General features: G+C 37.2%; 1 protein-coding gene across 1 annotated transcript; it reads right to left on the reverse strand.

The window, feature by feature from the left end:
• Window positions 1-8,468: 8,468 nt before the first annotated feature.
• On the reverse strand, window positions 8,469-18,408 carry LOC101892149 (serine/threonine-protein kinase ATR). Its single transcript, XM_011292998.3, has 6 exons — window positions 17,981-18,408; window positions 15,523-17,923; window positions 15,168-15,461; window positions 9,657-13,841; window positions 8,856-9,581; window positions 8,469-8,788 (listed from the first exon to the last, which is right to left on the reverse strand). Exons 1-6 carry the CDS (start codon window positions 18,208-18,210, stop codon window positions 8,663-8,665), a joined length of 7,962 nt encoding a protein of 2,653 aa, XP_011291300.1. The 5' UTR covers window positions 18,211-18,408; the 3' UTR covers window positions 8,469-8,662.
• Window positions 18,409-19,433: the final 1,025 nt, after the last annotated feature.

The raw sequence follows: 19,433 nt of genomic DNA on the forward strand, positions 1-19,433 counted from the left end.
TCTAAAAATTGACCTCTCAAAATAGCCTCTCAGATATCTAGAAGAAATTCTAGAGGCTTATACGCCGATTTTTCAAAATTATTTCATAAAAAATAATAAAAATAAAAGAAAATTAAAAAATATCTAAAAATTAAAATATCAATTACATCGACTATTTTAAAAAATAAAATTATTAAAAACATAAAATAAATTCAAAAATCCAAAAAATCATAAAAATAAAATATTACAAAATAAAAGAAATATAAAAAAATATAAAAATTGGCCTCTCAAAATGGCCTTTCAGATTTTTTAAACTTATTTCCCAAAAAATATTTAAAAGTAAAAATATTAAAAAAAAAATAAAAATATCTAAAAATTAACATATCAATTACATAGACTATCAAAAAATCGTAAAAATTAAATATTACAATTTAATATAAATATTAAAAAATCTAATAATTGGCCTCTCAAAAAATTTTTCAAAATTAATTCATAAAAAATAATAAAAAAATAAAAATATTAAAAAAAATAAAAATGTCTTAAAATTAAAATATAAATTACATGGGCTATTTTAAAAAAATAAAATTATTAAAAAGATAAAATAAATTAAATAAATCCAAAAAATCGTAAAAATAAAATATTACAATATAATATAAATATAAAAAATTCTAAAAATTGGCCTCGACGATTTTTCAAAATTAATTCATAAAAAATAATAAAAAAATAAAAATATTAAAAAAATTAAAAATATCTAAAAAATAAAATATCAATTACATTGACTATTTTAAAAAATAAAATTATTAAAAACATAAAATTAATTTAAAAAAATCCAAAAAATTGTAAAAATAAAATATAATATATTTTATATATATAAAAAAATCTAAAAATTGGCCTCTCAAGAAGATTTTTCAAAATTATTTCATAAAAAATTATAATAAAAAAATAAAAATATTAAAAAAAAAATTACAAATATCTAAAAATTAAAATTTCAATTACATAGACTAATTAAAAAAATAAAATTATTAAAAACATAAAATAAATTAAAAAAAATCCAAAAAATCATACTTACCGGCAAAACGTTTAAAAATAACATCAATACCTGCGAGCTGAGGATAATAATTTTTTTACTTGGAGCTATTTTCTGCGTTTACAAATCCACAAATAATTTTTGGTATCGCTTTATTATTTGCACATTCTTCTGCCAAACTAAATATTTGCAAATTTGTTTTCCCAAATGGGCCACCCTTGTGGAATATGCAGTGCTGAAACAACAGACACAAATTGCGTACTCTGTTGCAAATGTAACATATGGTTTCATGCAGACTGTGAAAACATTTCGAAGACTGTTTTTAGTATGCTGTCCAAAAATAAAAGCCTGGAATATAAATGTGTAAACTGTGTGGAAAATCCTGCTGATAACTCTGATGATGCATTCAAGAATGAAATGAGAGCACAGTTTGCTAGTTTAAGAGCATCTATAAATTCACTTGCCAGTGACATGAGTGTTGTTAGACAAGATCAGAGTGAAATAAAAAGCAAGTTTGAGAGCCTTGCGACTGAAATACAATCCGATTTAACAAATGGTCTCGAAGAGATGAGGGGTGAGGTCCAGAAGTGCAAAGATCTTGTTGACTCTCATGATGCAGTTTATAAAAATAAATTCATGGAACTTGAGCTCCAAAATCATTGCCTTCAACACAGATTAAACCGAGCTGACATTATTGTTTCTGGACTTCCTGGTGATCTTGAAAAATTAAATGATATTGCTGTTAACATTTGTAGTTTGCTCAAGGTGGATATTGCTCCGAACCTTATTGATAGTGCTTTGTATATCAGGAAGCGTCGTTCAATCTTAGTTAAATTTAAGAACATTGTACAGCGAGATGAGGTGATGCGTGTTTACTACAAGTCAAAGTCAATTAAAGTATCCGATGTGATTGGTGGATCTAATGGCTCCCGTGTTTATCTTAATGATAATTATTCTACTTTGGCCAATAAAATTTGGAAAATTTGTATAAAACTAAAAAGAGAAAATAAAATTACTGGTTTTAGCCTTATAAATCGAGAAATACTTACAGTAAAATTTATAATGCCAAATAATGTTTCAAAAATTTTGAATTTTCGTGAATGTGTTGAATTCTTCAAAAGTAATCAATGTAATCTATAACCTTGCTTTTTATTTTTTTATCTCAAACTTTTTTGAATTAATTGTTATCATGGTTAATACAATTAACTGTCTTTTATTAAGTGGTTATACCACAGTTAATGAATTAAATTTTTTCACATTGAAAATATTTTATAAAATCCTAAATATTTTTTATATAGTTTTTATAACTTGGTTCCCCCAAATATATGAATATTGCTGCCTTTTTGATGAGTTATAATATTAATCTGGGCCCTGTAGCAACTGATAATACTATACTGAAAAACTTTACTTCTTCTTTTTGTCGGAATCTTAATATTGGTCATGTAAATGCACAAAGTTTGTGCCCTTCAACCTCCAATTCTAAGTGGGAAGAGTTTAAAAATATTTTTGATGATTGTGGATTGGATATTTTGGGAATATCTGAGACTTGGTTTAAACCTAATATTTACTCAAGTTTGTTGGATCTCGTGAATTATAACCTAATTAGAAATGATCGTTGTTCTCTTAGAGGTGGCGGTGTATGCTTATATATATTAAGGAATTTACGTCATAGGGTGATTTTTAGGGGTATGCAGTATGGTGTTTGTGAGTCCTTGTTTGTGGAAATTTTTGGGGTTGAATCTTCATTTATTTTAGGAATTGTTTATTTGCCAACTGGAGCTATCGATGTTTTTGAGGATATGCATTCGGATATCTTTGACAAGTTCTCAAATATTGTTGTAATGGGAGACTTTAATTATAACTTATTCGATGCTAATAAATCCAATAATTTCCGCTCGCTGGTGAATAGATGTGGTCTTCATTACATTCATAATTCGTTACCAACGCATATAAATCATCCCACGAAAACAACTTCGTTGTTAGATTTGTTTCTTACAAGTCAGCCTTCTTATGTTGCCCACAAAAGTCAAATTCAATACCCATTTTTTTCCTCAAACCACAGTCTTATATTACTCTCTCTTCATTTTAAATGTCAACCGGGGGAGGAATGGATTGAATTTAAAGATTACAACAAGTTTAAAATTGATGATTACTTAGAGGTAGTAAATGAATTTGATTTGCGTTTGATTTATGATGTTCATGATATTGATTGCAAGTTATCAATTTTAAATAACCTTATTAATTTACTCCACTCTTATGTTCCAACTGCACGAATTAAAGCAAATTCAAATCGTCAGTCTTGGATGAATTCCCAAGATATAATACAGGCGAGGATTGAAAGAGATAGAGCATATTCTGTTTTCCTTAGAAATCCAATAGATGAGAATTGGAAGACATATAAGCGTTTAAGAAATAGAACAAAAGGAATTATAAGAAAAGTGCGGTTTCAATTTGGAAAAAGTTATTTTGCAAATGTAAATGGTTCTCAAATGTGGAAAAAAGTCCGTCGACTAGGTTGTATTGGTCGTGAGAACATTGAAATTGATGTGAATGAAGTTGAGACTTTAGCGAATAACTTCCTGAGTAATATGTGTCCATCTGATAATTTGTCTTTTGATTTTGATAGTTTTGTTGATGACGCCGATTCGTTTTCTTTTCATCCAATTACGGAGTATGAACTCTTATCTTCTCTTAATTCCATTAAATCAAACTCGCTAGGATATGATTCAATACCAATCAAATTCATTAAACAGATTTTTCCAGCAATATCGAGTTCCTTAATGCATATTTTAAATACTGTTCTAACCGTCTCTAGTTTTCCAGATGCTTGGAAACTTGGAAAAATAATCCCCATACCCAAGGATTGTCATAACTCAATTGGGAGTTTTAGGCCGATTTCCATATTACCTTCTGTTTCCAAAATCCTTGAAAATGTGATGAAGGAGCAAATTCTGGAGCATTATCGTCAAATCTAATTTTTTAGCCCATTTCAGTTTGCTTTTCGAAAAAACCATAATACAACATCAGCTTTGCTTTCAATTACTGATTTTATTAGAAGACATTTAAACGTTCATCCTAGCTGTTTGCTTGTTTCGTTGGATGTAACTAAGGCATTTGATCGAGTTAATCACCGCATCTTACTTGAAAAACTTCGTGACCACTGTAAGTTTTCTAAAACAGCGTGTCGGTTAATTTATTCATATCTTTCTGATCGAAGACAGTATGTTTCTTCTAATAATATCAAATCTTCTATTGGCTTTGTGACGTCTGGTGTGCCTCAGGGATCTATTCTAGGCCCTATTCTCTTTCTTTCTTACGTTAATGATATAATTGCTGCCTTAGAAAGTCGGATCTGTGAACCTTATGTTTTTGCGGATGACATCTTCCTTTTATTTAAGTCGTATGACTCGGATCTTGAAATAAATTCCCATCTCCATCATGTTTCTAACTTGCTGTCACTAAATAAGTTGGATATAAATCCTCTTAAAACAAAGGCAATGCTGTTGCATACACGTAGACATGGTTCTTCTTGTCCTAATATTAAAATTGGTTCCACACTTATTCAAACGGTGGAGTCTATGAAATGTCTTGGCATTAATGTTGATTCTAAGTTAGATTTCAGTGACCATATTGATGATATATCAAGAAAAGTGTGTCTTATCTTGAGAAGACTTTATAGCCTAAAAGAGTATACACCAATTGCTGTGAGAAAACAATTAGCACATTCGTTATTGATGTCCTTGGTTAACTACGGAATTGAAGTTTACTCTGGAACTTGGGGATATAATTTGAATATAATTGAACGGTTTGTTCGAAGAATTGTTAGATATGTTTACCAAATTCGTGTTTACGATCACGTACGTACGCTGGAGGCAACGGAAGATTTCCTTGGATGTACTTTTCCAAATTTTGTAAAGCAAAGGATTGTTTTGCATTTCTACAAACTTGTTAAATATCAGCAACCTGAAATACTAGTAACTCAGTTTTCTTTTATTAATTCAGCGCGTAACACACAAATTGATGTTCCCTTAGTAAATAATGCCTTTTTCGAACACTCATTCTTTGTGCGGGTCTACAGAGTATGGAACCCTTTACCAACTCCTTTGAGAAGGTTCTCGTTTTCCTACTTCACCTTCAAAAAAAAGTTGAAAAGTTTTGTAAATAGTGGACATAATTTATAAGTCTTTTTGTTTTCATTTACATATGTCTTTGCTATAGGACCTAAATCTTGTAACATTTATTTAACCTTCAATATTCATATGGCTGGGGAGCCGTTTATTCTTGTTCATTGAATTTTTTAGCTATTAAAAGTAAACAAACTGTTTTTGTATTATTATGATAATTACTACCACAGTATTAGCATTTATTTTTATAGTAATCTCCAATACATGTATTATTGGCTAGGAAGCTTTCTATGTATTGATTTTTTGAAATAAATAAATAAATAAATAAATAAATCGTAAAATTAAAATATTATAATATAATATATTTTATATATATAAAAAAATCTAAAAATTGGCCTCTCACGACGATTTTTCAAAATTAATTCATAAAAATACTAAAAAAATAAAAATATTAAAAAAAATAAAAACTAAAATATCAATTACATAGACTATTTTAAAAAATAAAATTATTAAAAACATAAAATAAATTTTAAAAAATCCAAAAAATCGTAAAAATAACATATTATAATATAAAATATATTATATATACAAAAAAATCTAAAAATTGGCCTCTCACGACGGTTTTTCAGAATTATTTCATAAAAAATAATAATAAAAAAAATAAAAATATTAAAAATATCTAAAAATTAACATATCAATTACATAGACTATTTTAAAAAATAAAATCATTGAAAACATAAAATAAATTTAAAAAAAAATCCAAAAAAATCATAAAAAAAATGTTAAAAAAATATATATAAAAAATCTAAATTTTTCAAAATTAATTCATAAAAAATAATAAAAAAATAAAAATACTAAAAAAAAAAAAATATCTAAAAATTAAAATATCAATTACATAGACTATTTTAAAAAATAAATCAATAAAAAACATAAAATAAATTTAAAAATATCCAAAAAATCGTAAAAATAAAATATTACAAAAAATATAAATAAATATAAAAAATCTAAAAATTAAAATATTACTTATATACAGGGTGAGATATAAAAACTGCAACAAAGTCGAACGCAATAATTTTTTCATTTTTTTTAAATTTTATTGAATCAAAGCAAAAACTGTCGGAAATAGCATCAAATTTTAGAAAAAGTTTCGATTTGTTCGAATTGGTCACCTTTGTCGCGAATTATGACCTTCGAACGGCCAATGAAACCGTCACACGCTGCCCGAATGTTGCTCTGCGGTATTTTGGCCCATTTGAGGCGAAGCGCTTGCTTGAGGTGATCAACACTTTGGTATTTTTTAATGCCAACCTTGCTTTCCTTGCAAAGTACTCCAGACACGGATACGTCCAAGGGATTGATATCCGGCCGGATTTCGTTTGCCTGCCCAAGGCTTTAATACACCCTCCAGAATATTTTCGAGATAAATATTCGGCATTTATTCTGATGCCACGGTCGATTAATACGAGCACGAGCGGAGAGTGACCATCGGCTGTTATGGCCGGCGCTTGAGTTCTGGTGGCCAACCGAAGTTGCACATTTTCAGCTGACCTCTTCGACAAGAAAACGCCCGATCATTTTGTTTCTTTATAAACTGCTGAACAACGAATGATTCCTTATCGGAGACAGCCAAACCAAATTCGGCAAATCACCACTTTCGGCTTTAGATATTTTGCGTCTATTTTCTTTCTGTTGCGGTGTAAGTTCTTCTGGGGGTCTTCAAGTCGTTCGCTCAAGCCACAGCTATCTGCTTTTAGGGGTCACATTCGATACCATTTTCAAGTCGTCCGCTCAAGCCACAGCTATCTGCGATAGGCTTAGAAGTAGAAACAAGGTTCTCAAGTCTCTGGCCGGCAGCTCTTGGGAAGCTGATAAGGATACTTTGTCGACCTCTCACAACGCCATAAGCCGGTCTGTGGCAAACTATGCGGCTCCGGTGTGGTCCGCCAACGTTAGAGCTACGCAGTGGAAACATATTCAGTCCTGCCAGAATGGCACCATTAGAATCACAACAGGGTGCCGCCGCATAACACCTGTTGACCACATACATGAGGAGGCAAAGGTTTTACCTGTTGACAAAATACTGTCAATGCAGTACCTGCTTGGGTGTTACAGGCAGAGCCATCCGAATAACCATCTGGTGGATGGGCAACCTCCGCCCAGGCACGTAGGGAAAGACCTTTATGATCTAAAGAGAGATAGAGATAGAGAGATGTACAAAGGTATAAGATAGAGCCTCTAAAGCGGTCTCAGAAGTCATGGACACCTATTGACCACCTACATGAGGAGGCAAAAGTCTCAGTGGAGCGACAGCATAATAAAATTCTGTCAATGCAATACCTGCTTGGGTGTTACCGACAGGGCCATCCGAATCACCATCTGGTGGATGGGCAACCTCCCTTCAGGCACGTAAGGAAAGACCTTTAAGATCTAGAGAGAGAGATGTACAGAAGTATTAGAGAGAGAGCCTCTAGATGGACAGGCCTCTAACGCAGTCTCAGAAGTCATGGACATCTATTGACAGACAGAACCATCTGAATCACAATCTGGTGGATGGGCAACCTCCGCCCAGGAGAGGCCTTCATTGTCTGGAGAGAGAGAGGGAGAGATGTACAGAGGTATAAGAGAGAGAGAGAGAGACCCTCTAGATCAACGGGCCTCTAACGCAGTCTCAGAAATCATGGAAGGATATGAAGTGAAAACTGTACTAGGAGACCACCCCCCTCCCATCACAGCTGAAGAGTGAGAGCTGCCCCCACAAACTCAAGTAGTTTTGGCTCAGTTACGATCCGGATGGTGCAGCCGCCTTCATTCCTATTGGACCCGGTTTGACAGCGATGGGCAGAACATCTGCCCAGCTTATGGGGCACAGGTCCACATGACACGCTGCACATATTTCACTGCCCAGCCAAACCCACTCACCTAACTCCAGTGTCCTTGTGGACCCAACCCGGTACAGGTTGCATCCTTTTTGAGACTGGAGGAGGGAGGAGAGCCTGAACCCGATCGAGGGGAGTCAGAACGAACACAGCAGTATGAGCTGCTACAACAACATCTATCTGCGACAAAATAAAAAATAAAGATCTTTGGCTACAGCCCGCAAAAGTAGCTGATTCTTTTTGAATCTGGAGCAAAACCTATTACAAAAACAACAAATTACAGGAGATATTTTCTATCAAAGGGGAAAAAATTGAAGGGGAGGGTAAGCCTTTGCCTCTCAAAAAGTAAAATTTCCCATAGGATTTTATTCCACTGGGTATAATTAATTATATCAAGATTGAGGTTAGGTTGAATGAATTGATAATTTTTTTTTCTAAAACAGAAACTCTTCTTTCTTGTGGCTTTAAAAAATTCATTGGTTATTTTATTTCATTAATCCATCAAAACTTAACATTATTTTCATAGAAAAATCATTTTTGTTGTTGGATGTAGAGTTTTAAAAAAATTCTTCCTCCATACAACCCTAACCTAAAATATATTTCTTTTACAAAAATAAAATAACAATAAATAAAATAAAATCTATAACAAATTCATTTCAAATATAGGAACCCCAGCCTATGTACATAGCTGCCAAATTATCCAAGTCGGTGGCTTCATTGATAAGGAAATTAACATGGCCCTCGGTGGACAAGGGAATACTGAAACCTTGGGTTCTTTTGACCTAAAAAAAAAGAGAGAAGATTATTTAAAATTTTCCAATTAAGGAAAACTCCAATCACAATACTCACATAACCCTGTAAACGTTCTTCAATCCTTTTGACATCTGTTATGGCCTTGGGATCGGTTACCTCCAAATTACTATTGGTTTTCTTCGTTTTCAAGCGATCAATGAAACCAATATCATAGACAAATGGCCGCAGCACCGACATTAATGTCTTCGATTCTCCCTTTAGCAGCCGTAATGTTATTTCACAACATTTCCGGAAGAGACCCTCCACCCCTAGTGGGCCCATGGCAAAGGTCATGTTGTGTGTCAAACGAAATGGTACCAATTCAGGGTAGGCAAACGATTCACCCTGATTGAAGAGACAATTGAAATCGACATGTACCGCATCACCATTTGTCTCATCGAAAAGGATATTTTCACCATGACGATCGCCCAGCCCTAGAATGTAGCCCACCATTGACATAACGGAAGTGGTCTTGACATATGAACTCCTTGCCTGATACCAGCTGTGTGGAGAATGGAATTGCTGCCTAAACCATTCGTGGAAAACTGGTGGATTACGGGCCAAAAGTTCTTGGAAAACGGCCCGTTTCTTTTCGATGGATTCCGTTTTGGGTACGGCATACTGGCGTATATTACGATCGGGTATACCCAGGCCACGCATGCGATATATGGTGGTGCAAATTCCTCGAAAGGAATTCAAATTGGGTAGCCATTCGACAAGACCACATTCCTCGTTGAAGGGTATCGCAGCATAGGTACGTATGCGCAGGTGACGATGGCGAGCCTGCCACAGAAGAGAGAGAGATTTTTAGATAAACCAATTATTTTTTTAGAAAAAAAAAAAAGAAAAAACACTTACCTGAGGATCCTGATGCAAATATCGCTTGACCAGGCCATTAAATTCCATTAGTCGGAAATCTTTGCGCAAATCATCCTTGGGCTTAACCATGACATTATACGACTTGCCATCGCTGCATTCAATGGTGATCTTTTTCGGCTTGGCCGCTGATCGTAAAACCACCACCTCCTCGGATATACCACATATAAAAACCCCCGCAGGAAAAGGATAACTGGGCACTGCCGCTTGCATGGAGGCATCAGGAGTGGGATTCACCGTCACCGATGTGACATTCAAACTCTCCGTTGCAGTCTGTGAGGTTATGGGGAATGAGGCCTGCATATATTTCTCAAATGGCAGCATAATATTTGAGAATTTCGGATCGGCAAAGAGCTGGGGCAGCTGACGCACCAGAGCACTTAACTGATAGGTACGATCATAGGAAATATCCTTGTTGGTCAACTCGATGAGACGTTCCGCGAGAATATTAAAATCGTTGAGTAGCTTTTGAAAACTGGCCTTGCTCAACCTGGCATCGGTGAGTATGAGCCGGGAGCGTTTAATGCGATTTGTGTGGCACGACTTGATTATGGGCAACAACATCCAGAGCGACTGATGAGGGAAATGTTCAATGAGCTTGATGACAATATTACTGAGATTACGAAACACATCCGGCGAGGGATGGCAAATGCGACTGAGCAGCTGTGAAAAGGCCGTGTAGAACAACGAGATGGGCAGCACATTGATACAGTTCTGGATCATGTCATTCATTTTCCTGGCCAAACTTTGGAAATTATTCATTTTTGCGGCGTTCATATTGCTCGCCGTCTGCTGATCCGAGGCAGTCAATGAAGCCAAATGAGAGGTGAAATCCAGCCAAATACTCAGAATCCTGGGCAGGGACTGATACACATGGGAGTGGCCATATTTCAGGGACTTGGCATAGGTCAACATGGTGTCCAGCAGAAGACTACAGCCATGCTCGCATTCCTTTTGTTCACGACTATAGGAATCGTAGATTTTCTCAATATACTGGGCATAGTGGAGGAGACACTTTTCCGAGGTGCGATTGGCGGCCAATGCTTCATTGAAATATTTCAAATTCAGTTCGGAACAGATATTCATGGACTCGGCATTAAAGGTGGCCTGCAAAAATTTCGCCTCGGCATAAATAATACGTTTGGAGGCCTCAAGACGCCGCATGTCACCATTACATGTGGCCTCCAGGGCATTGAGATTATCCTGCAAAAGTTTAAAACAATTCGTTTGATCACCCTTTTGCCACAGCAATTTTGCCTTCTCCAGAAACAAGGTGGCCGGTTTATAGGGTTCCGCCTTCATCATGGATATTTCGGCCTGTTGCAAACAACCCGATTCCCGATTCATTTGGATGCTACGCAACCATAGCTTGACAATTTGTTCATTGATTGCCCCGTTGATGGGTGTGAGCAGGTCCTGTTGGGCCCTTACCTCGGAACTTTGATAATTTTGTTGCAGAATCCTTTGGGTCTCGAGCAGAAGATTTCTTCGGAAACACATTACCTCCAAAATGCGGGCCGATGGCTCTAAAATTACCAGCCTGGCATCCCAGTTGCCAAAGAACTCCTGCAAATTTTCCAAGCAATTTTGTTTGAGGTTTTGTAGGTCGGCCGTGGAGCTGGCCATTTTGAGATTGCTCTGCAATTGATTTAATAATCTCTTGTTTTTCTCCAACTCATTTAGCAAATGCAGCCGGGTGGCTTCATCATAGGAATGGGTATAGGAATTGCCCGTCACACCCGAACAGGAACGCATGCTGGCCACAATGTGAGAGCGCAGCGTATCCAATTGCTCGACAAAGAGGTCATCCTCTCCCGGCATGGTGGGTTGGCGAAACAGCAAAAAGGCCTCGGCACACTGGATATTCCAGTTGCTGGTCTTACTCTTAACCGCCGTGTCCTCCAGCAATTCCTGTAACTCATCATAACGTCCCAGACGCCAAAGGATTTCCGTTTTACACTCCTTGAAATAGTCATCGTTGTATTGATCGGCCAATTTCTCCCACAGGCCATCGGTGATAAGCAGGGCCGTCTCAGGGGTATCGGTGCGTAGATAGCATTGGATTATGCCGCTTACATGATCCTGATTGATTTGGGCATCACCCTTCAGCAGCAGCTGCTGATAACAGTTTATGGTCTCCTGGGGACGATCCACCAGGCGATTTACCAGAATTTCCTCTTCCAAAGACAAATCGGTTTCCTTGACAAAGACCGCCCCCTCCACCGAATCGGAATCCATTAACTTGCCATGGATTTCAATCAAATACGACAATTGTTCTTGCAGCCTCTTCGCCGGTTTTTCCTCAATGTATTCCTCCAAATACAGCAAAGCCCGGGCATATTCCCCTGAATTATAATTGGCCTTGGAAATCACAGCCTTATTGAATTTCTTCAAAAACGAATCGATGTTTTTGTACTTGTCATCCTCCTGGCGGAACTTGCCACCCATCATATTCTGCTTTAGCCATTCACGGATCCAGCGTTTTAGAAAATCCAGCTGTTCGGAACACAATTTGGTACAGGTTTGGGTCACCGTTTCCAGGGCCTCGAATTGTTCGGAGGCCCCAGCATTTAGCATAGCTGAATTAGAGGTCCCAACCCCTCCTCCAGCCGAAACTTTATCCGCTGAATATTTACTTGATTTAAATTCCTTAAAACCACCCACATCCACCCTACCCGACAGGGTGGCATCACGATTACAAAAATTAAACACCGCCATAAACTCCTCATAGATCTCCACCTCTCTACCCTCCTCACATTCCTGCAGGACATGTAGCAAGATATAGGGGAAGAATATCGACAACATTTTACTATCCCGCTTCATGCTGGGTTTGTAGGAATTCAGCAAACGTCTCGTATCATCGGTTTGTACCCATTCTATCAGACGACAGGCCCAGGCAAAGGACCATTCCTCATAGGACCGACACAGGCTGCTGTTGAACAAAGGATGTTCTGATATTTTCTTGTCCCTCCGCGAACCGGTATAACACGATGACAACAGCGGTTCCATTATCTGTTGCATTCTCAGCGGCAAGGCATCCCAGACATTTAATTTCTTACTCTCCCTCGGAGAAATACCAAAAACCGCCAATGTCTCCTGTATGGCCAGGGAGAAGTTATCCACATATTTGGAATCTTTTTGAAACTGATAAGCCCTACAGAGTTCCGTCAAAGCCATAATGGCAAAATCATCGGTGTGCATGCTCAGGCTGATTTCCGTACTCCCCATAAACGAAAAATTCGCCGACATATAACTTGGATCAATGGCGCCCAATTCGCCCAGACATTTGGCCGATGCCAAATGGATGTTACGATCTTCATGGCGGCACCCCTTGATCACCTCATCCACAATGCGTTCAATCAAAGGATTCAGGGGTATGGTATCCAAGATCATGTGATTGATCTCACCACGATATCTGTTGATAAAGCTACCCAAATAATTCAGGCCATAGATTCTCACCTGGCTATTTTCATTGCAGATTTGATTGTAGAGGAAGCTCAGCTTCTCTGCAATATCTTCCCCACCCTCAAGTTTCAGCAACTCCGTTTGCCTTGCCATAGATTGTCGTATGACACCCCTCACCTCCTTGGTATCCTTCAAAAAATACAAATCCGAAATATGTGAGCCCAACAGACTACCACTTTTCAATATCAGAAATTCATAAATATCATTTATCTCCTCCGCATAGCTACCGATCAGGGGTTGCAATGAAGCCACAATACGGCTCAACGATGGACCCAGCTCCTCAATATTCACCGTGTGCAAAAATATATTCCATATTTTCAGGCAAATACTTTGCAGGTTCTTGTCGTCTAGGGTCAGAACAAAACTTAACATGGCAATAATTTTGAAACGGAATTGGGTGACATTGTTGGGGCCAATCAATCGCATAATTTGTCCCAAACTATAGAGTGTCTCTTCCTTCAGGGGTTTTTCAAAATATGGCTCCGAGAGGCAGGTTTGAAAATAGGTTATAACACCCAGAAAACGATCGGCAATGAAGTTGGAAAATTCATGAGTGGCACTTTTGAAGGATCGTAAGCTGGTGCTGCTACTGCTTGATGATGCTGTTGCGCCACCCACTTCATTTGGCAGCAAGCAGCTGAAAGCCTGCATTACAAAGGTGGGACTTCGATTGAAATAGACCAGGAATTCGGAAACAGTTTGCTGAAATTAAATGGAATTTAGAAGAATGCGGAATCAATGACTTCTATGAGAAGTCATCAATGACTTCTGTGAGAAGTCATCTATGACTTCTGTGGCAAGTCATCTATGACTTCTGTGAGAAGTCATCTATGACTTCTGTGAGAAGTCATCTATGACTTCTGTGAGAAGTCATCTATGACTTCTGTGAGAAGTCATCTATGACTTCTGTGAGAAGTCATCTATGACTTCCCTGAGAAGTCATCTATGACTTCCCTGAGAAGTCATCTATGACTTCCCTGAGAAGTCATCTATGACTTCCCTGAGAAGTCATCTATGACTTCCCTGAGAAGTCATCTATGACTTCTGTGAGAAGTCATCTATGACTTCTGTGAGAAGTCATCTATGACTTCCCTGAGAAGTCATCAATGACTTCTGTGAGAAGTCATCTATGACTTCTGTGAGAAGTCATCAATGACTTCTGTGAGAAGTCATCAATGACTTCTGTGAGAAGTCATCTATGACTTCCCTGAGAAGTCATCTATGACTTCTGTGAGAAGTCATCAATGACTTCTGTGAGAAGTCATCAATGACTTCTGTGAGAAGTCATCAATGACTTCTGTGAGAAGTCATCAATGACTTCTGTGAGAAGTCATCTATGACTTCTGTGAGAAGTCATCAATGACTTCTGTGAGAAGTCATCTATGACTTCTCTGTAAGAAGTCATCTATGACTTCTCTGTAAGAAGTCATCTATGACTTCTCTGTAAGAAGTCATCTATGACTTCTCTGTAAGAAGTCATCTATGACTTCTCTGTAGGAAGTCATCTATGACTTCTCTGTAAGAAGTCATCTATGACTTCTCTGTAAGAAGTCATCTATGACTTCTCTGTAAGAAGTCATCTATGACTTCTCTGTAAGAAGTCATCTATGACTTCTCTGTAAGAAGTCATCTATGACTTCTCTGTAAGAAGTCATCTATGACTTCTCTGTAAGAAGTCATCTATGACTTCTCTGTAAGAAGTCATCTATGACTTCTCTGTAAGAAGTCATCTATGACTTCTCTGTAAGAAGTCATCTATGACTTCTCTGTAAGAAGTCATCTATGACTTCTCTGTAAGAAGTCATCTATGACTTCTCTGTAAGAAGTCATCTATGACTTCTCTGTAAGAAGTCATCTATGACTTCTCTGTAAGAAGTCATCTATGACTTCTCTGTAAGAAGTCATCTATGACTTCTCTGTAAGAAGTCATCTATGACTTCTGTGAGAAGTCATCTATGACTACGTCTTCCTTGACTCCTATGAGAAGTTATCTATGACTTCTATCCTTTGCATTTTTCTCCCACACACCTTCACATCCGTATTCATCAGCTTGCTAAGGCTGGCTCCGGTACACTTGCCAATCAATTCAATACAGCGATTGCCAATTTCCGGTTCCTCCGTCAAATAGATATGAGTGTAAATTCGCAAAAAGGATACAATGAAGAGATTATTCACCGGTTTGCGGGTTATTTTCGAAATACTAATCAAGAGACCCTTGCAGCGGGGCTCCTTGACACAGTATGGCAAGATCATGGTGACCAAAAGACGATAATATTTACAAATGAACTCCTGGACACAGGCAAAACCAAGCATTTTGGTAAACTGTGAAAGAAAGAAGAATTCATTATTTCAAAGCGTTTTCAAAATAATTTGGCCTACCTACCGATTTTAGGGATCGGGTCATTCTCACGCCACGACTAATGTAAACGTATATCATTAGTTTGACCATTAAATTGAGGGCATCCCGTTTATACCAATTCCACAGTTGTATGGGTTGTTTTTGATAGACCGAACACAGTTCCGTGGCACAAAGGATGGCCTCCGGCACCACCTTTGATTCGGGATGTATGAGATAGAAAAAATGCATTTTAAAAAAATGATACAACCACAATTCGGACAATTGTTGGCTTTGACTACAACTTGTAATGATTTGCAATATAGTCTGTTGATGATGCAGTTGGGTGTCCGCCGACTGTTGGGGCTTGAGTGATTCTATGATGTGACTGAGAATATTGGCTGAAATTTCCTTGAGAAAGTCGGGATTTTCGGCAATGCATTTGCTGAGTATGGGCGTCACTGTGGGCATGTGCAGAGTGGTCTTATTGTTGGCCGAGGGAAATAGAGAGCCCAGAAAGTTATCACCAATGGCCTGGCGACAGAAATCCAAATGATTGGTTATAAACTCCATTTGGGGATTTATGAAAAATTCCTGCAGGAGATATTCTTTCATTTTGTGGGGCATTTCCACTGGTTGACCCGGGGAATTTAGAGTCAGGTGTTTTAGAACGGCCATACTTTGAGAGTGGAAATCTTTTAGTTTTCCATTTTCCTGGGATTTTAAATAACATTGGTGGCAGGTAATTTGCGTTGCCAAAAGTCCAGGATAATTGTGGGAACTTATCTGATCAAATTCTTTTAAATATTTCAAAACAATCACAGAGTTGTTGCTGCCATTCAGGCAAGCAAAGGCCTTTAGCATGGTGAGATAATGCTGTTCCTCCCGTATGTTTTTGGCCAAATCTTTGGCTATCACATCCGCCGTCAACCATTCATTGAGAACGTAGTTTTGTATGTTTTTGGAATATTTTGAAACGAGATGTTGCTTGGCATTTCTCTCCCCAAAGACACGTTTTCCCAAATGTTGTAGGGTGTGGCCTATGGATTTGGCCAAAGAACGACCAGGGCTAAGTTGTCCCAAAATATCCAAAGACAATTCACAGGCATGTAATAGTGCTTCAGGTAATTCTTTCAGTGAAACATCTATGTTTTGCAGGGGTTTCAGTAGCAGATCCATTAATTTTTCCTGTTGCTTCACAGAAAAAAGCTCCCGAAAACTGCAGCATTGCAATAATAAGCCAGCTATGGAAATTTCATCAGGATTTGGGGTCTTGGCAGAAGTAGTTGCTACATTTGTCAGCCAAATTTTCAACGAATTTTTCAATGAGTCCACATTCAAAGTGGAAAGATTTGAGAAAACGGATTTCTTTTGAGTCGCCTTAAAGTCTTCTGCTGTCTTTTGATCTCTCCACAGGATAAGGTGTTCCAATAAGTACACAAAACTTAAATACTCCTTTATCGTATCATAGTTTCTCTTGAAGTTCTGTTGTTCTTTGTTAATTTTAAAAGCCTCCACCAGACTCTTTTCCACATGTTTCAACAAAATATTCAACTCATCGCGATTTGTGGCCCTGGTCAAGTGTGGTGTGACGGCACGCAATACAAATGGAAATACTTCAGCATATTTTATAATCAATTTCGAATATTTTGTTTCATATTTTGAGGGCGTTTTGAGGTTTTCCACAAACAGCGCAAATATGAAATCGCTCAAAGCTCCAGCCACCTCCTTGAGGCGTGATAAATCCATTGCCCTTTGCAAGCCTTGCCATTGATGGACTTCATATAGATTCTCCATTAATTGGAAGCAATGGCGTTGAATCAAGGCTCTGTGCTCCAGTTGAACAATAAATTTATACAGGATTCTTAGTAGCGAACAAGATTCCTCCACAAAATCCTCTATATTATCCTGGGTCAAGCAATTATTTGCCAACCACATGGGACAATAATTCCACATTGTGGCCAGGGATCTTAAGGACAATTCATACATGCCCTGCATTTCCATTAGTGAGCATGTTCTCTCAAATACTCTACCCACATATTGCAGGCAAATGAGCTTGGTGGAGAAATCACATACTTTCAAAGCCTTGAAGATTACCAGCAAATTATTTTGAAATATCTTTGGGAAATTAACATAACCCACACTCAGGCCATGATGGACAATTTGCATTAGAGCTTGCACAAATTCATCCAGCCCATCGCTGTTAATTTCAATTATGGGGAAACTGAAATTGCCATCAATATCCTTCAATGCCTCATGGTCGTCGGTGGAAAAGGCAGTTGTTCTCAACATTACATCCTCCAGTGATGTATCCAGTTTGCCATATTGTTCACATAGCTCATCAATGGCATTCAGATAGGCCTTCAGCAACTTTTCGAATAGCACCACACGATTTACCAGGCAGGAGTTTAACAATTTACGTTGTATCTTTAGATTTTTACTAAAGAGTCTAAAAGATAAAAAAACATTTAAAAAATATTGCCCTAAATGATAAAATATTACTTACTCCCCCTCGGGTGCCTCTTCCAAATTCAAAGACCGCAATAGCTTATTGACCAACCACAGAATAAAAGCATCCTGGAACTTATTGGTGTTGGCCTTGAGGGAATGTCTTATCAGACTTGGTTCCTTGCACAAAATGTCATCGACAAACACCAAGATATCCAGCAGGCCGGTTTCATCACGATTTACCACGCTGTATAACAGCCGCCACATATCCTTACGTCGATCTGCCATATAGAATAGGTAATTGGTCCTTCCTTTTGTAATATTTCGTCTTCATTCGTTAAAAATGATTTCACAATTCCCATGAAATCTACAAATCCTTTAAAGGCGCCAAAATGAATGACGTCCCCAAGGAAACCAAACTCAAATGAAAGACGTCCCCAACGAAAGAAACCGTAAATGAAAAACGTCCCCAAATAAACAAGTAATAAAGGCAAAAAAGTAATGTCCGATAATAAATAAACAAAAAGCAAAATTCCCGAGAACTCTGTTGTTTACGAATGAGACATGAGAAAAACGCAATCAGCTGGAAACATTGATTAAATGAACCGCGCATCTATATCGTCGTAATGCAGAAATGCCGCCGTCGTTATTAGAAAACTGAACATGCAAAGTAAATGAATAGCCCGTGCTTAAATACATTCACACATTTTCTTGGTAGGAAAAAACAAGTTCTTTGTAAAACATTTCAGGCGTACAAGAGGCGGGCATTTTAAGCCTCATTAATAAAATGGGCGGAGTAGTTATCAAAAATTCGATAAAATAACATAATATAATTGTCAGCCATATGATGCTCTTTGTAAACAGAGTTGTATTTTCGTCGAACATGCAAAGTGAATGAATAGCCAGCAATAATTGTACAGACATTTAAAAACAAGTTCCTTGTAAAAGCACACATTTTTTAATGTCTCGCAAATTTCTCTTCAGTCCCGTACGTGAGGAGGCACTTATCAAAGCTTCCTTAATAAAATGGATGCCGTAAATATCACAAATCAGATAATATAAAATAACTGGCGGGTCGAATGACTCAAAATCCTCATAATATATATGTTTTGAATTTTGTCGCACTGCTTAGCTTATTATAGAATCATCCACAATACTATCATCTCTAGTTCCTTAAAAACGACCTTTTAAGAGAGCTAATATATTAGTTTATCGGCTCCATGACAATTCTAGCGATTAGTAAATCAAATGCAAGTCTTTCCCTGCAACATTCAAAACGTCTTTCCAAGGATAGGTATCTCAAGATGTACCATTCTGCAGTGATGAAGAGTTCCCGTTTTCATTTTAAAGAGTTTAGTTTTTTCTGTCATCAACATTCTTTTTTTTTTAGATTTTAAGTGAAAATTTGAATTGACGGAATCTGAGAGGATGTATTTTTCCCCAGTGAGGAGGAACTAATCAATTCAATGAATCACTTTATGAAATTAAAGGCCGCACTTGAGTTCTATTAT

The sequence above is a fragment of the Musca domestica genome, unplaced genomic scaffold (genome assembly GCF_030504385.1).
Source record: "Musca domestica strain aabys unplaced genomic scaffold, Musca_domestica.polishedcontigs.V.1.1 27, whole genome shotgun sequence".
In the NCBI taxonomy this organism is placed as follows: domain Eukaryota; kingdom Metazoa; phylum Arthropoda; class Insecta; order Diptera; family Muscidae; genus Musca; species Musca domestica.